Source organism: Magallana gigas, chromosome 6 (genome assembly GCF_963853765.1).
Source record: "Magallana gigas chromosome 6, xbMagGiga1.1, whole genome shotgun sequence".
NCBI classification, from domain to species: Eukaryota; Metazoa; Mollusca; class Bivalvia; order Ostreida; family Ostreidae; genus Magallana; species Magallana gigas.
The window spans coordinates 41,617,577-41,636,859 of record NC_088858.1 but is presented as its reverse complement, the minus strand read 5'-3'; the positions used below and the strand labels follow the sequence as shown (position 1 = coordinate 41,636,859).

The 19,283-nt window shown below is 32.8% G+C and overlaps 2 protein-coding genes across 2 annotated transcripts; both read right to left on the bottom strand.

Annotated features, from left to right (window-relative positions):
• Nucleotides 1-1,647: 1,647 nt before the first annotated feature.
• On the bottom strand, nucleotides 1,648-7,137 carry LOC105345955 (ADP-dependent glucokinase). Its single transcript, XM_011454344.4, has 5 exons — nucleotides 6,585-7,137; nucleotides 5,711-5,901; nucleotides 5,199-5,295; nucleotides 4,348-4,484; nucleotides 1,648-4,071 (listed from the first exon to the last, which is right to left on the bottom strand). Exons 1-5 carry the CDS (start codon nucleotides 6,914-6,916, stop codon nucleotides 3,401-3,403), a joined length of 1,428 nt encoding a protein of 475 aa, XP_011452646.1. The 5' UTR covers nucleotides 6,917-7,137; the 3' UTR covers nucleotides 1,648-3,400.
• A 2,921-nt stretch (nucleotides 7,138-10,058) lies between these two features.
• LOC105345944 (kelch domain-containing protein 2) lies at nucleotides 10,059-18,377 on the bottom strand. Its single transcript, XM_011454331.4, has 10 exons — nucleotides 18,227-18,377; nucleotides 14,960-15,039; nucleotides 14,546-14,776; nucleotides 14,233-14,320; nucleotides 13,866-13,934; nucleotides 13,220-13,359; nucleotides 12,283-12,395; nucleotides 11,903-12,066; nucleotides 11,057-11,109; nucleotides 10,059-10,590 (listed from the first exon to the last, which is right to left on the bottom strand). Exons 1-10 carry the CDS (start codon nucleotides 18,341-18,343, stop codon nucleotides 10,377-10,379), a joined length of 1,269 nt encoding a protein of 422 aa, XP_011452633.3. The 5' UTR covers nucleotides 18,344-18,377; the 3' UTR covers nucleotides 10,059-10,376.
• Between the last annotated feature and the right edge of the window lie 906 nt (nucleotides 18,378-19,283).

Below are 19,283 nucleotides of genomic sequence, written 5' to 3'. Positions count from 1 at the left end.
TCAACAACAACAAAATAAGTAATTTAACTAATTTGAGGATCTGTTAATTTGGCATTCCTATGATGTGACGATATTAAAATTACTCCCATTGAAACGGATCCGTGTATGTTGCTTCAAATACTTTAAAACAAGAACGCCCAGCCTTGGCCTAGCTTAATTATAATTATATAGATGCATGTGGCATTCTTCCTTTTCGTTATAAAAATGAACCTTTCAGTGAAAGGACGTGTGTTTTCTGTTCAAGCAAATTTTGTCGAAGATGAAAATCATGTCTTATATATTAGCCTGAAAATTTATGATAACGTAAGAAAAAATATTTCAATAAAAAATATAATGATCACCCCAAAAATAACGATATGGATTATTTGTTCAAATTTTTAAATCAAGATTACCAGATAAAATTAGCCAAATTTGTACATACATACAACCTTTAACAATAGAAAAAAATCTTCTGCATGTTTAAAGAAGATTGGTGGATAAGGCATGTAAAATGCCCAGACACGGTCGGACAAAGTTAAAATATCAATAAATCTGATATTTAAAATAAAAAATCATTTAAAACAATATATATTTATCATATCGTTGATTTTTAACCTATAAAGATGTTCAATGCTTGGAATATGTTGACCCAAACAGGCGTATACGTATCAATCCTGCAAATAGTGTCATTTTTAGGGGTCTGTGCTCCATATTTTTCTCATAGTTTAAATAAGGTCTTATGGAAAACAAAACAACTCGATTTCAATCAACAAAAACGTGAAGAGACGACCCACTAAACATTAAAAATATCATTTTATATCCCAACAATTGAACGTTTTGAAAAAATAATACGTCCGTAAATTCGTGGCCAAAGTCACACATCGTAATTTATCAACTTTATTTTACTTTGTTGTGACTGAAATGACTCGGTGGTTACAGCACCTGACGTTAACTAACCTTTACATATATATCTCGGGTTTTATGTTATGGGTTCGATACCACCAAAATTTAAGGCAATCTTTTTTTTCTTATCGTGAAAGTGACTGTTAGGTTAAATGGGTCGGGTGCAGTTTCGGTTAATGTTTATTTTGTTTACAGTATAATTTACAATGCTCATAATACACAATACCACTTATACTAACAGCAACTATTGTACGTTCTATTGGAGACGGTATAAAATGATCGTCAGACTTAGCAAAGTGGCAACGCTTTGTGAAAGAAATTACAGACTTGAAAATAAATGTTCAATCAGGACCATTTCAACGATCTTTGAATTTCTTCAAAGCGAGTTAAATTTGGGACCAATTTAACGAACTTTGAACAATTTTAAGAGTGCGTTTTATGAGTGTTTAATAACATTAATAACATTTACTTTGAAAATTAGGCATATCACAATTTCTGAGCTTCGTCAGTTTAATTAGTTGACAGTATGATTATTTTTAAATACTTATGAATATGATCTGCCGTCACTGGAAACGGGAAGGGTATGTAATATTTAATTTTCAACCTGCTCCCCACCCCCCAAAAAACATCGCTGGAGGGGATACTGCATGCTATCTAATCAACTAGTTTTTTCTTTTGGATAATATTTCCTGAATAGAAAATAACATGATTTTTAAAAAAAGGCTCTTACTTTCTTACTAAAACTTAAAAATAAGCCACATCTTATGGTATTTTATTGCTTTGAAGTGTGTATTATATTAGATAGGGTAGTAACAAAACCAGTAGTTATACATAACACTTTATTTATAGATATATATATATCAGTAAACAATCTACAGGTAAAAGTGATTATAACATAGCATTTGAGAAAATCATTTAAAATTCTGTATCAAATTTATATGGAAATAAATGAATTTTTATGGGACAGCTTTAAGATCTGTATAAATCTCACTCCAGTTGAACCACATGCTGGAAACATTACAACATTTATTCCACAAACAGCACAAATTCTCTGTATATAATAAATATGATAAGAAAAAAAGTCATCTGCTTTGCACTTTCATAGATTACAAAATTGAATTAATGGATGAAAAAAAAAATGAAATAGAATTTTCAAGATGGCACCATATTTCAACAAAACATACAACATACAATGTATATAAAACCTTAATAGATCATAGCAATGATTATCACAGGAGGTTCTCATTAAAGGAAAGATTGTGCTTTATATATTATGCTTTAATTCATCGAAATGTACATTGTCTGAGAAATCACAAATTAATCAATAAATGACACACAAAGGAAACACAAACATACATGAAGATAATTGATATATTTTCTATTTTATAGCATTTTATCCCTCTGTAACCTTTAATTAAGGTTATAACATGTACTCTATACAATACTAAACAATGTGAATATGCCTATTAAACTAGATGTTTTTATCATATTCATAAAGAGGTATAGAACACATATATTGTATAAAACTATTATCTACAAGGTTACAGGGGAAATAAAGACATCAATCTAAGTCTGCTGAATACTTTGAAAACAATATTGCTCCATATCAGAAACACTATAAAATGAAGAAAAAAGTGTAATTTTATTTTTAAAAACCTACAAGTTACGATATTTTTATCTAGGAGACATCTTGCTCTTCCTCTTGTGGTTTAAATGAAACATGTTCTATGCTTATATATGATAAAATTGACATTTACACTTGCATATTAAAATGCCTCTTGAATTAACTATATTCCCAAATGAACTGAATACATTGGAATTTAGCAATAAATGAAGCGCTGTTACCAAACATAATTTGTAAAACATGTATGGTAATGGAATAAAAATGTTTTAGGAATGTTTGGGATCCACTTGATCTTCTCAAAAATATTCATTACATTGAAAAACAATAAATTACAAAATCACAGTTGCCTTATATATTTGGGGAAGTCAATTTATACTAAATGAAAAGTATTTTCACACACACATACACATAAAACCCACTTTCCATCTGAATGACGTTTGCTAAATGTGTAAAAAATGAAGTGTTAAACTTCTCCATTGAAGGATCTATACTCAACTAATCACCTGCTAATGTTAAATTCCCTCAATATCAAGAAGAGACAATGCATCCAAAAATAAATATAATTTCTCATTATGATATTGTATATTATCATGAGTTAGCCATAGATCTAAAGATGTCCCTATACCTGCCCCTATTTTATGAAATTTGAAATATCATATCTTTAAGATAAATAAAACATTTCCTTCATAAAATCTAGCCATCATTCATCATTACTCAATACAGGTACCGGTACTTGTGTTTCTATGATGTCTTTAAACTTGACAAAACATTACTTCATAACTCCTGGTAAAACTTATTATTTGCCCTAACAGTACTTAAATAGGAATGAGATAGGTTACCCTTCATCATATCTTTCCATAAATTATCAGACTTATTCATTGAAATCTACTGATCTTAATCTACTTGGACCAATAAACCTGCCGAGGAGATGTTGTCCCCACCCCCTCCAGTTTGAACCACCTTGGTGCACACCAGCCCTGGGGCCAAACAAATCTGATAGTCTCTCTCCTCCCAACAGGACACAGGGCGGTTCACCTCCAGGGGTATCCGCTGAGCCGACTGCATGGTGCTGGTGGAGAAAGAGTCATCCATGATGAGTCGTGCTTTTTGGGTGTCGATGTACTTAGAGTCACAGACATGTCTGAAGGCGGTCAGTGAGGCTTTGGCCGTGGCATGCATAGTGTTCTTCCATTGGCTGCCTTTCTTGGTCAGAATAGCTTGGTATGCCAGAGTATGGACATGGATCCTGGTCAATTTTCTCTTGCCATCGACTTCCTCGGTATTACTGAGCAGGTCGTAAACATGTCTCATTTGGTCCAGCACTGAGGCAATTCTGGGATATGCATCTGCTACCAGAGTTACCTTCCCCTTAGTAAGAATACTCACCAAGTTTGGTAACTCTTGTTCATTCATCCCTAAGGAGTCAGAATATAAAACCACATTGTCTTTGATTTCCTTAAGTAATTCTTCATCTGTGAATGATGCCATCTCAAAATGAATACTTGTTTTCTTTGGTGTTGATGCAAGTAGGTTCTTGAGTTTTAACAGCCTTTGCATTCTTTCTCCTAAAATAAGACAAGCAATATTTAAATAAAACAAGGTATGACAATGTGCATTTCCTTCCGAAAATATGTGAAAAGTTATCCATATTAAAAGGTGAATTAACAGAAATAGAAAATAATTTCCATACATTTAACAACATCTAAAAGAAAGCAAAAATATTTTTGAATCATTTCTTGATAAAATCGGTAAAAGTACAGTATCTGGTCATATGAAGTCACAATGATGACACCGTTCCTGAGAATATAATATGTTTATGGTTGACAAATAATCATCGTTACCTTCTTCAAAAGGGAAGTTATCCAACATCTGCAGTCCTCCAACAACTAGGGCTGCTGGTTTAAACTTTTTGATCTCAGCTTCAAAGCCCTCTAAAGTCTCTATGTATGGGTTACTCTCATCACTGTGCACAATCAACCTAATATGAAAATACTAAATATTGATTTACAGTAATGATTGGCCATAGAAAAGTCTCTGTAACCAGAACCCTATTCAGCAATGCTCTGTAAAAAGTTATTGCTATAGAGAGGGGGAGAGAATTCTTGAACATGCTTTTGTAGATTTACTTTGTAATATCTGAAATCTGTTATCCATTTCAAACTTTCACTTGGGCAGTCTTTGGGTTGTTTAATTCTAACAAAGACCATCTCATACCCTTCCATGAACTGACATCAAAAGACCTCACATAATTCCTTAAAATTCCTGTGTATCGTAATAAATTTATCTGTATTTGAAATGACATCAGTTTTATTAGTTCTTGGTCTCATAGAAAGGCCTGAGTCTGAGTAAATCTTGCAAAGCAGCATTTTAATGTTGCAATACATTCCCCGCAAATCAGCAATTTGAGAGGTACCGGTATATATATTGCAACATCCAAATCAAATTGTTTGAATGCAAAAGATTATCTTTCTACATGGAGACATGTATTCCATAGGGTTTTAACACATAATCATGCTTGCATCGATCCTTGAATGTCATATAAAACAAGCTTTACTGTAAATGGTAACTAGTTAACCCTCAACTCTGTCTGTATATGATAAATATACATGTAAATAGTTATTGGTATTTCAGAAAAATACTTTGCTTTACAACATGATCAAGAACATATATGCATTATATAACAGAACAATACCTATTAGCCCTGGGAGAGGTAAATCTGCCCCATTTGTCTCCAGATTTATATTCCATAAGCAGATGAATATCATTCACATCCAAATCATCTCCAACAACTGCAAAATCAAAACACAACGTTAGAATTCAAATAAAATAATTTCTGCACAGCAATTGTTGGATGTCCAGTCAAGTCGTACACAGACCAACTCGTATACAGGTCAACTCGTATACAAAATTTCCGCATAAAAAAACGAAAGTCAACTCGTATACAAAAAAATTCCCGTATACCTAACCGATTTTTGTATACGAGTTGACTTTCGATTTTGTAACGGGATTTTTTTGTATACGAGTTGACTTTCGGTTTATCATACCTATTTTATATGCGGAATTTTTTGTATACGAGTTGACTTTTAGTTTTTTATGCGGAAAATTTTGTGTACGAGTTGACCTGTATCCGAGTTGGTCTGTGTACGACTTGACTGTAAATCCAATTGTTGTCATTTCAAGTATCAGACAGTAAAAACAATCAACCTTTCACAGCCTCAGGCAGACTTTCTCGGAGTTCCTTGGTGAACCTTGCCCCCAGCAGCACCTCTGCTCCCTCATTAGCCATTCTCCTTGCCATCACTGGAGCATTGCCTCCCAAAATGGACTTGTGATCAGACATGGCAAATGCTGTGTCTGTCAGTTCCTTAAACAGTGTGTTATTACTGACAAATCTCCTGAAAACACAACAATCACATATTTTGCTATACTATTTTAATGTCAATGGTGCTTTACTTAATATGCTATTAAATAACTACAAACTATCAGGATCATGTCATGAAAAAGTTCAGGTAAAATGTATAAAATGAATATAACAGCAGGTTTGCACTAGTTTTGGATTGAATAACTTAGATCCCCACAAATTCCATGGGGATAATTAGTACCATTAAATTTTTCATACAATATACTACTGATGTTGTCACTTTACTTCCCTCTGACAGCTAACTGACCCCAGAAAAAGAAGCTAATTCAGAGGCTCAAGTCACAATTTTTACATGTAAACAAACTAGTCTATGTAACTTCACTGGGCTGGTGTTGATGACTTAAATGAATATCTGAGGCAAGGAAAGTGCCCTTCTGAAGAAATATGTCTGACATAGGAATTTTTTGGAATCAAACAATTTTTGCAGAATGTAATAAAAATAAGACAAATCAGTCAAAAATAGAGTAAGTTTTTGTCAAATTGTGTGCTGTAAATTGAAATGTTATAAAACATTATCATAATGTACTGTAGCAGTTCCAAGGTTGTCCTTCCAAATTTTTGCAGCTATGAAATGGAGTGCATATTTTAGTTTTTCCCTCACTTTGTTTACTTTTAAGTAAAATTATTAGTAATTCGTTCAAGATTTTAATAACTTACTCTGCAGCAGCACCATGCTGAAAAAAGTATCCAAATAACTGAGACAGTTCGTCCCTATTCGCTACAAAGTCATGATGTTTTGGCTGTTCCGGGGCTTCTAAGTTAAACTTTTCAAAGAATGACATTCCATCTACGATCAAGTCTTCGCATCCTCCAAATCCCAAAGCTACACGAGTTCGTGGGAGACTGATTTTTTCCTCGGCCCTAAGAAGTCCTGACAGAATATGATTTATTCTATCTGAACTTCTTCCACTTTTATCAAAATATATTTTCGCAAGATAGGCAGTGATTAAAGCAACAAGAGAAAACAATGCAATTGTTTTCACAGACATTTTGTAGAGTGGACTTCAGTGACAGAAAATCCAAACCTGTTACCCAGGTTATTAACCAGCTACATAAATAAATAAAACTAACGAAACGTGAAAACCCTAACAAAACTTGCCAACGTTGACTTTAGACCGGATATGTACCCTCTGCACACTAAATTTAAATATAGTGAGTAACTGTTATTATTCCGGATCACTAAAAACGAGTGAACTTCAATCAATTGAGAAACATATCGAAATAATTAGCTACAGTAATCTTAATTTTTTTGGATATAGGTAGATAGTTCGGACCTGTTAGGGAACAAGTGTTTTTAAAGTATTGTTTCCACACAACTACAAAAGTCCATTTTGATAACGTACGTTAGACCTTATTTATATTTTTGAAGGCAAAATTTTCGGGAGGTACATTAATTTATTTTACTATTTTGAAATTCGATAAAATATAGCGGAAATAGAACAGAAAATTGAACAGAACTTCCTGGATGCTTGAAATTTAGAACAATATTATTAATTTTGCAAAGTTTTTTTTTTTAAATGAGAGTGCGGGTTCGATAATTGGTGTGGCCTAGTTGATTTAGATTTTGGGATGTAAAAATTTCTACCTCTTTTGTATGTAAATTTGTGAATTACGGAATTTTAGCTATATTATTGAGTATCAAATATGCTAGTTTCATCCACGCATTGACATAGCGCTAGCACTCGGGCACGTACAATTGTGTTTAACAGTGGGGTGGCGGAGACTTGTTAACCTGACAAGGAAATTAAAAAAAAAAAAACCTCAAAATCCTAATAGGGGCATATGAACGAAAGAAAGCACTGTTAAATTAAACTTTGAAAATTAAATTATAACATATTTAAACAATAAAATGCATCTTTGGCGATTCATGCAGGCTATGAAGGTGGCGACATTGCCAAACCCGCTAACGCGGGTTATGTACTTTTACTGCAATTATCGCTACCTTCATAATCCGCATTAATCATCAAAGATACAGTTTATTATTTATATTTTCTTTCAACAAATTCATAAATTGATTGCAAAAAAGTAAGTAAATATAGAATATGCATGAACTGTAGTCAGTCCGTTGTACAGCCCGATTTTACAGGTATTTTTTACGCTATTTTTTATCCAATGTATATTATGGAGTGCCAACTTCAAACGAAAAATGAGGATATTAAATTAACAAGAAAAACCTAGTATACAATACGAGGGATCTGGTTTAACAATGAAGATTAAGAAAACAATGTTTTCACAGTTTTAACAAACGTCTATTTGCCGAGGCTTATTTTTCGTTGATGAGGTTCATTATATTTAAGAATGTTCGGCCTTAGAAGAAAAGAGGAAAGAACATCTAAACACGAAATATCGTAAAAAAAAAACCCATTTGTTTTAACATATTTAAAGTTCTCTGAACTCATATCAAACCATAATTCTTACTCTAGGAGAAAATTGTGTGTATTTATTTTAAATATTTTCGATGCTGTCTGTTGGTACCAAGTCGTTATCCTGATCTGATCCTTTGTACCAACGTCTTACATAAACATGGTTTCTGTCATACCTCCATTTTTTCTATCTTTTCATGTACTATTATATGCATGTATGTACACTGGACAAAATTGCTAACGCACCATTTGAAATATAATAATATTTACATCCTAGAATTTATTAAAGATATATTTAATGTTAAATAAGTCACCTAAATTATAAGTAAGACATTTAAATGTCCAAACGGATAAATGGATGCAATGTTAACCGAAGCGTGACTCTTCTTTAGAAATGCTCAAATCGTGCTCACACTTCTTTTGGAAAGATAAATCTTTACTTTCTTTTTTGTGATCTTATTAAATTATTGATGCATGAATTACTAAAACCTCACAAAAAACCCGACGGGGTATGGCGCGTTTGATCGCAGAAGAGCGTGGCAGGACAGTTGGTATGGTCTCTGCAGAATGCTCCTTTAGTGAGGTTAGAAAAAATGTTAATAATTGTACGATTACCGGTGATATTTGCTAAAACATTACACTGTGTATTAGTATACCGGGTATTGATCTGTATATTATCTTGCATATTATATATTCTACTACAGTTATTGCCGAGATCAAAGAGATGCCGCGGACATTATTCTCCAATATACCACGAACGTCATCAGTAAATTATCAGATCAGATATACCTATTTGTCTCGCACTGATCATGAAAGTACAACTTCAAACCGTAAAAAGTTTTAAAACCATGTCAATTTCACGTGTTAGTTCCAGTCAAAACGATGTGTATTGCCTCAAATGTTTATTTTTAAGAGATCAATTCGGCTGTTCCTAGGACCTCCCTAGCAAATTTTCAATGCGTGTTTTTACATAAAATATATAACATATAGTAGTAATAATCGTATCAAATTGCCCTTAAAATATTAGGAATGTGATTCAAAGATATTTTATAAATAAGTGAAGAGTATTAAAAATCCAAAGAAAAATTTTGTCGTCTGCATGTGATTCCTTTGATTGATACACATGTAAACATTACTAACAAAACCGTTGGGGTTACCCGGAACAGCCGTCAAAATGACCTAGATCGTCTCTCTATAGGAGAAACGATCTGAAACGATCTGAAGAAATACTGGGCTGTTAGTAGAATAGAAATAAAGTTCTTGTTATCGTGAATGTTGCAGGATAACCTCCTCGGTCTCGAAATGTTGTTTGAAATATAAAAGCCTCGGCTTACGCCTCGGCTTTTATATTTCAAAACAACATTTCTCAACCTCGGCGGTTATTCTGCAACATTCACGAAAACTCGTACTTTATTTCTTAAATATACATAAGGTTTGAACAAAAGTTCCTATAACTAATGAGTTTCTTACCTATAAAATATGTAGGTATGGAACATCACGCAGTTCCATTACAACCGACCTGGTCGGTCGTCTATCCAATTTTTTTCAGACCGGGAGCTAGACTTTTCAGACCTGCAGCTAGACTTACATGCTTAATAGCAGCCGCCTTTCATTTTCATTTTGGGACCTCAAACTTTAAAACTGTTATGGATGAAAATGAAGAGAGCTGTACCTTTGAAATCTTGCCAGTTGTCTTATATGTGTATATTTTACCTTGTGTCTCCTTTCTTCAAAACAATATACCGGTACAATACACAGTCATTTGTAAATCTCATTCATGATTTAATTCTAAAATTGGGATGGCATTTATTCCACATTTACTTGTATGAGTATGTATTATATATAAAGTATATAATGCAATGTATAAAGGCTTGTTAAAAACATAATTTGAAGGAAAAATCCTACAAAAAATTCATATATATAATAGTAATGCTGCACGTACCAACGAGCTAGGATCAAATGATCTAAAAAATAGTACAATATAACATCTCAATCTTCTACGCAAAATGCGAAAAAAGTCCAGTATTGATGCATGTAAATGTGGTGTATAATTCATAAAAATATGGATCATAATTTGAAAAAACTATTAATCCTGTATGGCGTCTGGTGGTATAGTAGGCCATCCTCCAAAATTATCATCATCATCATCACTGTCATCATCTGACTGATAACCTGTCCATAATAGTAACCGAAGGTCAAGATCCTCTTTCTTATTCAGCCAATCAAATATTGGGCGGGGAAGCGACTCCCACTCACTGCCTAACCGTACACGGAATCTATATACACAGTCTCTGCTCAGTCTGAAATGGAAATTTACAAGTTGTCGTAAATAATGGCATTAATACCGAATATATACTCATATACCGGTACATGTACACATACATCAAAATAATGTTGACTTTTGGAAGAAATCATGTTGACAACTTTTGATAGAACTTGTTTTAATTGATCCAAATTTGTTTTACTTTATGATACCATTAATACACATACAGTTCATGTCCAGATTAAGCAGAATCTTTAATCTTTAATAGCAATCACTGATAAATCTAAAGTATAATAGTCCCATGCCAGAGCATGCAAAGACAAAAACAAGAACCCTTGGCCTCAGTGTACAGTGGTTCTGGTCACGAATTGAAGACATTCTCTAATCTCAATGTTGCTTTGATATGAGTGATATAATGCTATTAACTAGTGAAACATCAGAAAACAATCCATATCACATCTGATTATAGTTTTACTTTTCTAATTTAAAACTCTAACACTTACTTTTTTAATGAATATGGTTCAAACTGGAATTCTAAAATGTCACTTTTAATTTCCTACAAAACATGTAACGGACAAGAATTAAACTGTACATCTAATAAAAGAAAATCTTCTACAAGCATGCAAAAAACAATCAAAATCAAAGTACTGAAGAACTGACGGGAGTTGATTTTCTCGATGTTTATTCATTTTAAAATCAATGATATGTTACTTTGCATGACAAGTACATGTAGTTTCTAATTTGAATTACGCACATTTTTATAATATGGATTTTTGGACTTTTTCGACAAGAATGTCGACAAACCCCCATATGAATCATGTTAAATAATATTTAAAGATAAAATTAATTCAATCAAACTATGTATCAGTGATAGAAATATTTCTCGAAAATTGTATGGATCCAAGCAATATTGAACTCTAGTCTCGTTTAACCAAACGCTCGGCTGACACCGGAAATCTCCGACAAGGATTTACGGAGACAGCCGAGCGTCGAGTTGAACGAGACTATATTGAACTCTGGCGTAGGAATACATACGACTACAAAAAATATTTAAATTGTTCGTACCATTTAAAATCTGACTATTTTCAAGGTATTTATAAATAAGTTTCCTTAAAAAGCAATGCTTTAGCATACATTACATCGAATTTATCAATTATGTTCAAGAACTAAGTCATGTCAGCAGCAATGATTTGTGCTGAGGTCCAGACACTGTTTCACTTTCGGTTTGTCTGAGTAACTGCATAGGAGAGTTGATTAAAATCAACTCCCAAAAATTATTTACCTATACTAATAAATGAATACTTTAATCAAGTGATTAATCGCAAGAATAGTTTCAAAATGGTACTAACACATATATTGTCATAGTCTAGTATGTTCTTTTCACACCCTCCATATATCAACACGTCCTGATCTTGGGTTACGCACGCCGTGTGCCACAGACGACTACGGTCAGCCGGGAAATGGGTCAGCTGGGTCCAATTGAGAGTGTTTGTGTCCAAAATCCAGGAATCACCTATTCAGAAGTAAATACAGTTACATGTTAAACAACTGCAATGTGGATTTATCTAATGCATTAGTCCTAACAAGAATGCCTCTGTTGTCTGTAGAATGCAGAACTAACCTGCCCAGGTTTCTTTGTCAAAGAAAGATGTTGAATGATTTTGACTTAAATGTCACATGCATTATATGCACAAGAAAGCCAACTGTAAGTGAACCAGCCAATACATACTTAAGGGCTGGCAACCAGTAGTGAATCCTCCATAGACAAACATTCTGTTGTAGGGCAGGGCTGTGGCTGTGTGCCAGGATCTACCCTCAGGCTGGGGTCCGTGAGTACATATACTGTAAACAATGCAGTAGACTCAAAATGAGGTCAGTGAGTAGGGCTGGGACGATACTGTACTGAGCCGATTCGGTACATATCACGATACATGAGATGCGATACGATACATATCACGATACATTACAATTAAATGAAAACATGAATAAAAGTTTAAAATTTATTCAACCTGCCGATGTATTACCGCATGTCCAAAGTTATTTTGTTATATTCATAATGAGCGTTGCACAATTTACAAATTACTTTAGTCTCGCGTACACTAGTTTTTCATAAACAAGTACTCCAAAAGTTTTCCACACTCCATATTTAGCTTCCTAACAGTTTTGACAACTTTACGAGGTTTTCCGCCATCTTTGTACTTTCATATTAGGCGTGCGGACTAAAAATAGCCGATATATGAAGCTCGGATATTTTTGAAAAATAAACAAAGTTCGGTAAGGTATCGTTGTATTAATGGTAAATGTATCGATCCAAATATCGTCAAAATAAATACCGCGATGCACCGGTGCATCGGTGCATCGGTGGATCGTCCCATCCCTATCAGTGAGTCATACAAAGAAATCCTATATGTATATACATGTACATACATAGTGGAAGTGGCTTATACACTATATGTACATTGAATTTGCATACTATGCAAATCCAAGGTAGATAAGATGTATGCTGTCCAATCACTTTTTTTGTTTGAGCTATAATGTAAAGTGTGTTATTATTTTTGTTTATTGTTTTGTGAACGCCAAGAAAAATATTAAGCTAAATCAAACCTTCAAAGAATTATTGAAAACTTCACTGATAAATTCATAAATCCATGCAAGAATAACAATACCTGCCACTCCAGGCCAGAGAATTCAGATCCAGACAATGGACGTCATTTAACCGGATATTTGAATGCCTTCCTCCAAAGATGTACACCTTACTGCCAAACCTTACTGCTGTATGTGCAGCCCGGGCAGATGGAGTTGGACCCTACATTCAATACAGCTGATATATTTTAAGTAATTTTGAGGTTGCAAAAAAGACCATATCCCCTTTTTATTTATTATGGTATCTATCCCCCTTTTAATATGATCTATGGTCACTGTTTTGAATTCTACAAATTAAAGTGGTTTTTTGCTGTTTTAATATGACAAACAAGTTTTAATGCCACAAATGTGTGTTTACATGTGCCAGTAAATCACTACATGGTTATTTTTGCCCCATTGATTTTGGCATGTGACAGTTGTAAAAGATTTTGCCATAACTCAGTTGTGGTTAGAGAAATAAGTTGGAGTTTCAATTTGTCTGATTTTAAATATAGCTGCAGCATCTCAGGGTAAACACAGCAAACATAAAATGGGGCAGAAATTTTCATGTACCAGTATTCTTGTTCTGTGTGTGAATTTTTAAGCAATGCATGCAAATGTAAAACACAAAGAAATTTTTGCATGGATAAATGCATTAATATATGTACACATGTACTTCCAAATTCTTACCATGGTATCCGGTACACTCCACTGCATTGTGGTTAAGTCAAAAACACACAGCTGGTTGTTCCATCCTCTCTGTAAAAATTTAAGCATGATGTTCTCTACAGTCTTTTCCAGGTCACATATCATAACTTTATATTAAACATATATGTATGATTACGTATTAAAGTATTACAGTTTACAAATATTTATACCAAATTAGTTCTGTCATTTTCCAAAAAAAGGTAAAAGGGGGTTCTAAGAAAAATTTACACCTTTTAACAGATATTGTGTACAATCAATCATTTTTTTTTTCATTTATTTAGAATACATGTGTACAGGAACATTGTTATATTTAAATATTAGTTAGATAATAAGTAATTAGTATACACACATTCTCTGGAATTTCATCTTGAAAAAATGACTTGGTATCACCAATGTATCCTTTCAAATGCACTCCAAAACCTCCAAATGTATAAAATCTGAAACATAATTAATTTTTTTTTAAATTCATGAAATGGAATAAAATGCACTAAACTCATTTATTGAATATTTTAATTCAGGTTTATGGTATGAAATCAAAATCAGAAAATGACATCAGTAATTTTTTAAATAAAAAGATTGTGTGATCAATTTATAACAACATTTACTGTTCTTGTTTGATTTAGAAATGACAAATTCGTACATGGGTAAGATTCCATACTAACTTTCTATGATGATACCATGATACTGCTTTGTCTCTCGGACTTGGCAGCTCATTTGCATTCTCACTCTGAGGTACAATTTTCTCCCATTCTAAGTTGTTCAGATCCAGTCGGTATAGGTTATTGACATTACCAAGCCGTGCATGGCCACCAAACAAGTACATGTAGCCATCCCCAACACACACCGTGGAACCAGAGGTTGCTACAGGATGAACATTATGTCTTTCAAAATACCTGTAAACAAAGTTTTTAGACACAATGCCATATAACACTTTGGTACTGTAGAATATTGATCATTGGTTTTATACTGTTATTGACTAGGTATGAAGGCAACATTTGTTTTGTTGGATCCAGAGACAATGGGCAACATTTCTGTTTGAAAGTCCAACAAATCAACAGGAAACCTAGTATACCAACCAAACTTTAAATTCTGTGTCGTAAATCCAAATCTCATTTGCTGGAAGATACTTTTCAGTGTAAGGTGGATTAAAGTCATCCTGTAAAATAAATTCTTGACATTTCAGTTTTCACATATTTCTGACCAGATAATCAAAGAATAATTGTCAGAGGACAAAGCACATTTTATATATTATCAAGACAACGGCTTGGGGTAAAATGCTGACGATGGACCCTCCACTTTGGAGGGTCCATAGTGGAGGGGGTGGAGCTTGGTGTGTCATTCTTAATTCAGGGTCTGTTTGATCTGTCATTCCAATTTCATCATGCACCTAATAGCTAAAACATATGGGTTGTTTATTAGAAATTAAAACATAGGTAATCACAGATTACAAAGCTCACCGAGACGAGACATCACCCTTATGAGACTTCACCTTTATGAGACCACCTTTATCATATTAAATGAAAATCATACTTTATGATCTTGGATATTCATGGATTCTGTTTTGACACAATATATCGTATATCATCTGTTCAAAAATTGTATGATAATCATATGTTCATATGTCAATCAATACAATAATATAAAATTAAATATTGCATCCTATCACATTTACAACATATATCATATAATACAATAAAATACCATGATAAACAATGATGAGATATGATATTGTAACGTATGGTATGACATTGTATTGTGTTATACATTATTGTATTTGATCACATAATACAATATCATAATATATAAAACAATATAGTATTATATTACAATATCATATAACATAATACATCATAACATTGAAACATATGATATTATATTGTATAATATAGTATGATATTGTATGATACTTATCATTTTTGAAACATAATATGATATTGTTTCATATGATACAATATAATTTGATAAATCATTGTATCATATCAAATGGTACAATATTATGTGATAAAGTAAAATATATAATACAACATTATATTATACATATTGTATCATATGATACAATAATATATTTTACAATATCATACAATACAATTTCATGTGATGTGATAATATATCATATTATAAACCAAAATCATATTATACAATATCGTATGATACGATATTATATAATATTACAGTATCAATTTATACAATTTCATGTGATATAATTCTATATTACAGAAACTAATATCATATTATACAATATCGTATGATACAATATTATAGAATATACAATATTGTATCATAGGATACAATATTATATTTAGCAATATCTTATGTAATAGTATCATGTGATAAAATAATAAATTAATAATACAATATAATATTATACAATATTGTATCATAATATACAATACTATACATAACAATATCATGTTACAATATCATAACAAAAAATATTTAAAAAATTGATTCAATATCATATCGTATCATATCACTTTTTATAATATTACATATGATATTATATTGTATCATATTAAACAATATTGTTTCATACCATACAATACTATATCATAGGAATCATGTTATATCATTTATCAACAAACACATCTATCTAACGAGCAGGTTTGAGTGAGGTGGGAGATTTCTTTAGCATCCTTGATAATGGAGATCAGGCTCTGCATCTGAAGCAACCTCTGTGTTTCATTAATAATATAGTTAAATCAACTATGCAAGCTATCATCTACAAAACATGTGACCTGTGCCAAAAAAACTAAACCTCATCCAGCATCGGAAATCTATGGCTCAGATTCAGCATTCAAACCTGTCAGGTGCATCAGTTTACATAAGACGCATCTCCATGCAAGTTTGGTGACGTTCAGACCAGTAATAACTAAGATATTATCATCAGAGGGCAATAGCAATTAAAACCTTAACCTGCTCCAGCATCCGCAACCTAATATGGCTAAGATTCAACATCCATGCCTGTCAGGTGCATCTGTATCATAAGACACACCATCCATTCAAGTTTGGTGAAGTTAGGACCTGTATTAACTAAGATATATTTTTTTGCATCCTTGATAATGGAGATCAAGCTCTGCATCTGAAGCTTCCTCTGTGATTCATTCATATAACAGTTTAATCAACTATGCAAGTTTGAAATAGTACCGTACTATTATCTATTAAACATGTGACCTGTTCAAAAACACTTAACCATATCCAGCATCTGAAACCTATGGCTCAGACTCAGCATTCAAGCCCGTCAGGTGCATCAGTATAATAAAACGCACCATCCATGGAAGTCTGGTGTAGTTAGGACAAGTAATAACTAAGATATGATCATTAGAGGGCACCTGCTTCAAAAACTTAAACCAGCTCTAAAAACCTTATTCTCCCCCAGCATTCGAAACCTATGGCTCAGATTCAGCACCCAAGCCTGTCTGGTGCATCAGTATCGTAAGACGCACCATCCATGGAAGTCTGGTGAAGTTAGGACAAGTAGTAACTAAGATATAATCATCAGAGGGCACCTGCAACAAAAACTTTAACCAGCTCTAAAAACCTTAACCTCCTTCAGCATCTGTAACCTATAGCTCAGATTCAGCACCCAAGCCTGTCTGGTGCATCAGTATCATAAGACGCCGAGGGTATAGCATAAGCTCCCCCTGACTTCGTCTCGGTGAGCTAAAAAAAGGAGAGGGAGTTCCTAACATTTAATGAATTTAGCAACTTCAAATGAACTTTATCAGAATACATAAATTACTCTATGTTTGTGTAACAATTATTCTGAGTCCAGTGAGACTGTGAACAGGAAGTTAACTCACCTCAACGTTGAGAGAGATTCATCTTTTTTCCCCGAGTAACAAATGTAAATATATTAATTTAGTACATGTAAAAAAAATGGATGTGGACAATTATTTACAGAAAAATTAAGAAAACCACCCAATGATCTTGTTCTCAACCAGTGATTATCGGAAATATCTGAGTCCAAATTCCAAGTCACCAAGAGTGTCAGCTTAGTTGCAAAATATGTATTTACAATGCGGATTGTTTTCGGCGACAATGTTCTTGTGTAGAACTAATGAACAATATGTACTTTTAAAAAACCCAGCACCTAAATGAGTGTATTTAAGTGTTTAAAAGTCATATAAATAAAACAATGTGCCCCATTCTGTTTTTAATAACTAAATTGGAATGATAGATCAAACGGACTCTGAATTAAGACTGACACACCAAGCTCCACCCCCTCCACTATGGACCCTCCAAAGTGGAGGGTCCATCGTCAGCATTTTACCCCAAGCCTCAAGACAACAACGTTCAAACTCGACGTGTGACTGACTGACTGTGTCGATATAAGTTATACTCACATTGTAACCTCCCCACACGATCATGTATTTATCATTACAAACTGCTACATGCCCAATACGTTCTGGAGGAAAGGACATCAAGTGTTTTTTACCATCACTTTCGCTTGCGATGGCCATTGTTTGTGTTTGTAATTTTTTTCAGAATGTCGAGCCCGATAGTAAATAAATGCAAATTTTTAGAAGTCAATATTATTAACATATGATATGGTAGAATTTGATATGATTTTTGTATCATATGATTTTGTATTATATGATATAATATTGTATCATGTCGGGTGTATGGTATGAAATGATAATGTATAATATGATATTACAATATTGTTTTGATACATAATTTTAAAATATGATACAAAATTGTATAATATGATATTGTATCATTAAAATAAATGTTGCATTTCATATTAATAAATAATGATACAATAAAATATAATACAATGGCGCATCATATCATGATACAAAATCATATGATACAATATCATATGATAAAATACCATATCATATAATACAATATCATCTATATACAAATATACACCATATAATACAATATTATATGATACAATATTGTATCATTATATTATCTTATCATGTAATACAATATCATATGATAAAATATCATATGATATGATTCAATATCATAGAAATTGGAACCGTGATATGTTTGTAGGTCAAGTGCCAAGGTCATATCAGATCATACAAACATCCTTTTTTGAAGAGCATTTATATACTCTCCACTTAGCCCTATTTGGCTAATACTTTAATTACCTAAACAGAGCTTTTTGGTTAATGGCAAGCAGTGACCTACAAACAAGTCAATATGTGAAAAAATTAAGTCATAGCAGATCTCTTTACAATCAGTTGTAGGCCGTAGATTATTTCCCACTAGCTTAATTAATCTTGGTCAGATTGAACAAAAATGCCTGTATGTAAAGGGTAATGAGATATGAATTAGAAGTTCTATGCCAGCTGGAAAATTTTAAGGTCAATGTCAACACAAAATTCTCTGAAATTCGTTTTATCCTATTGTCCATTATTCAGGTGGGGCCCTTTGAAATCATCA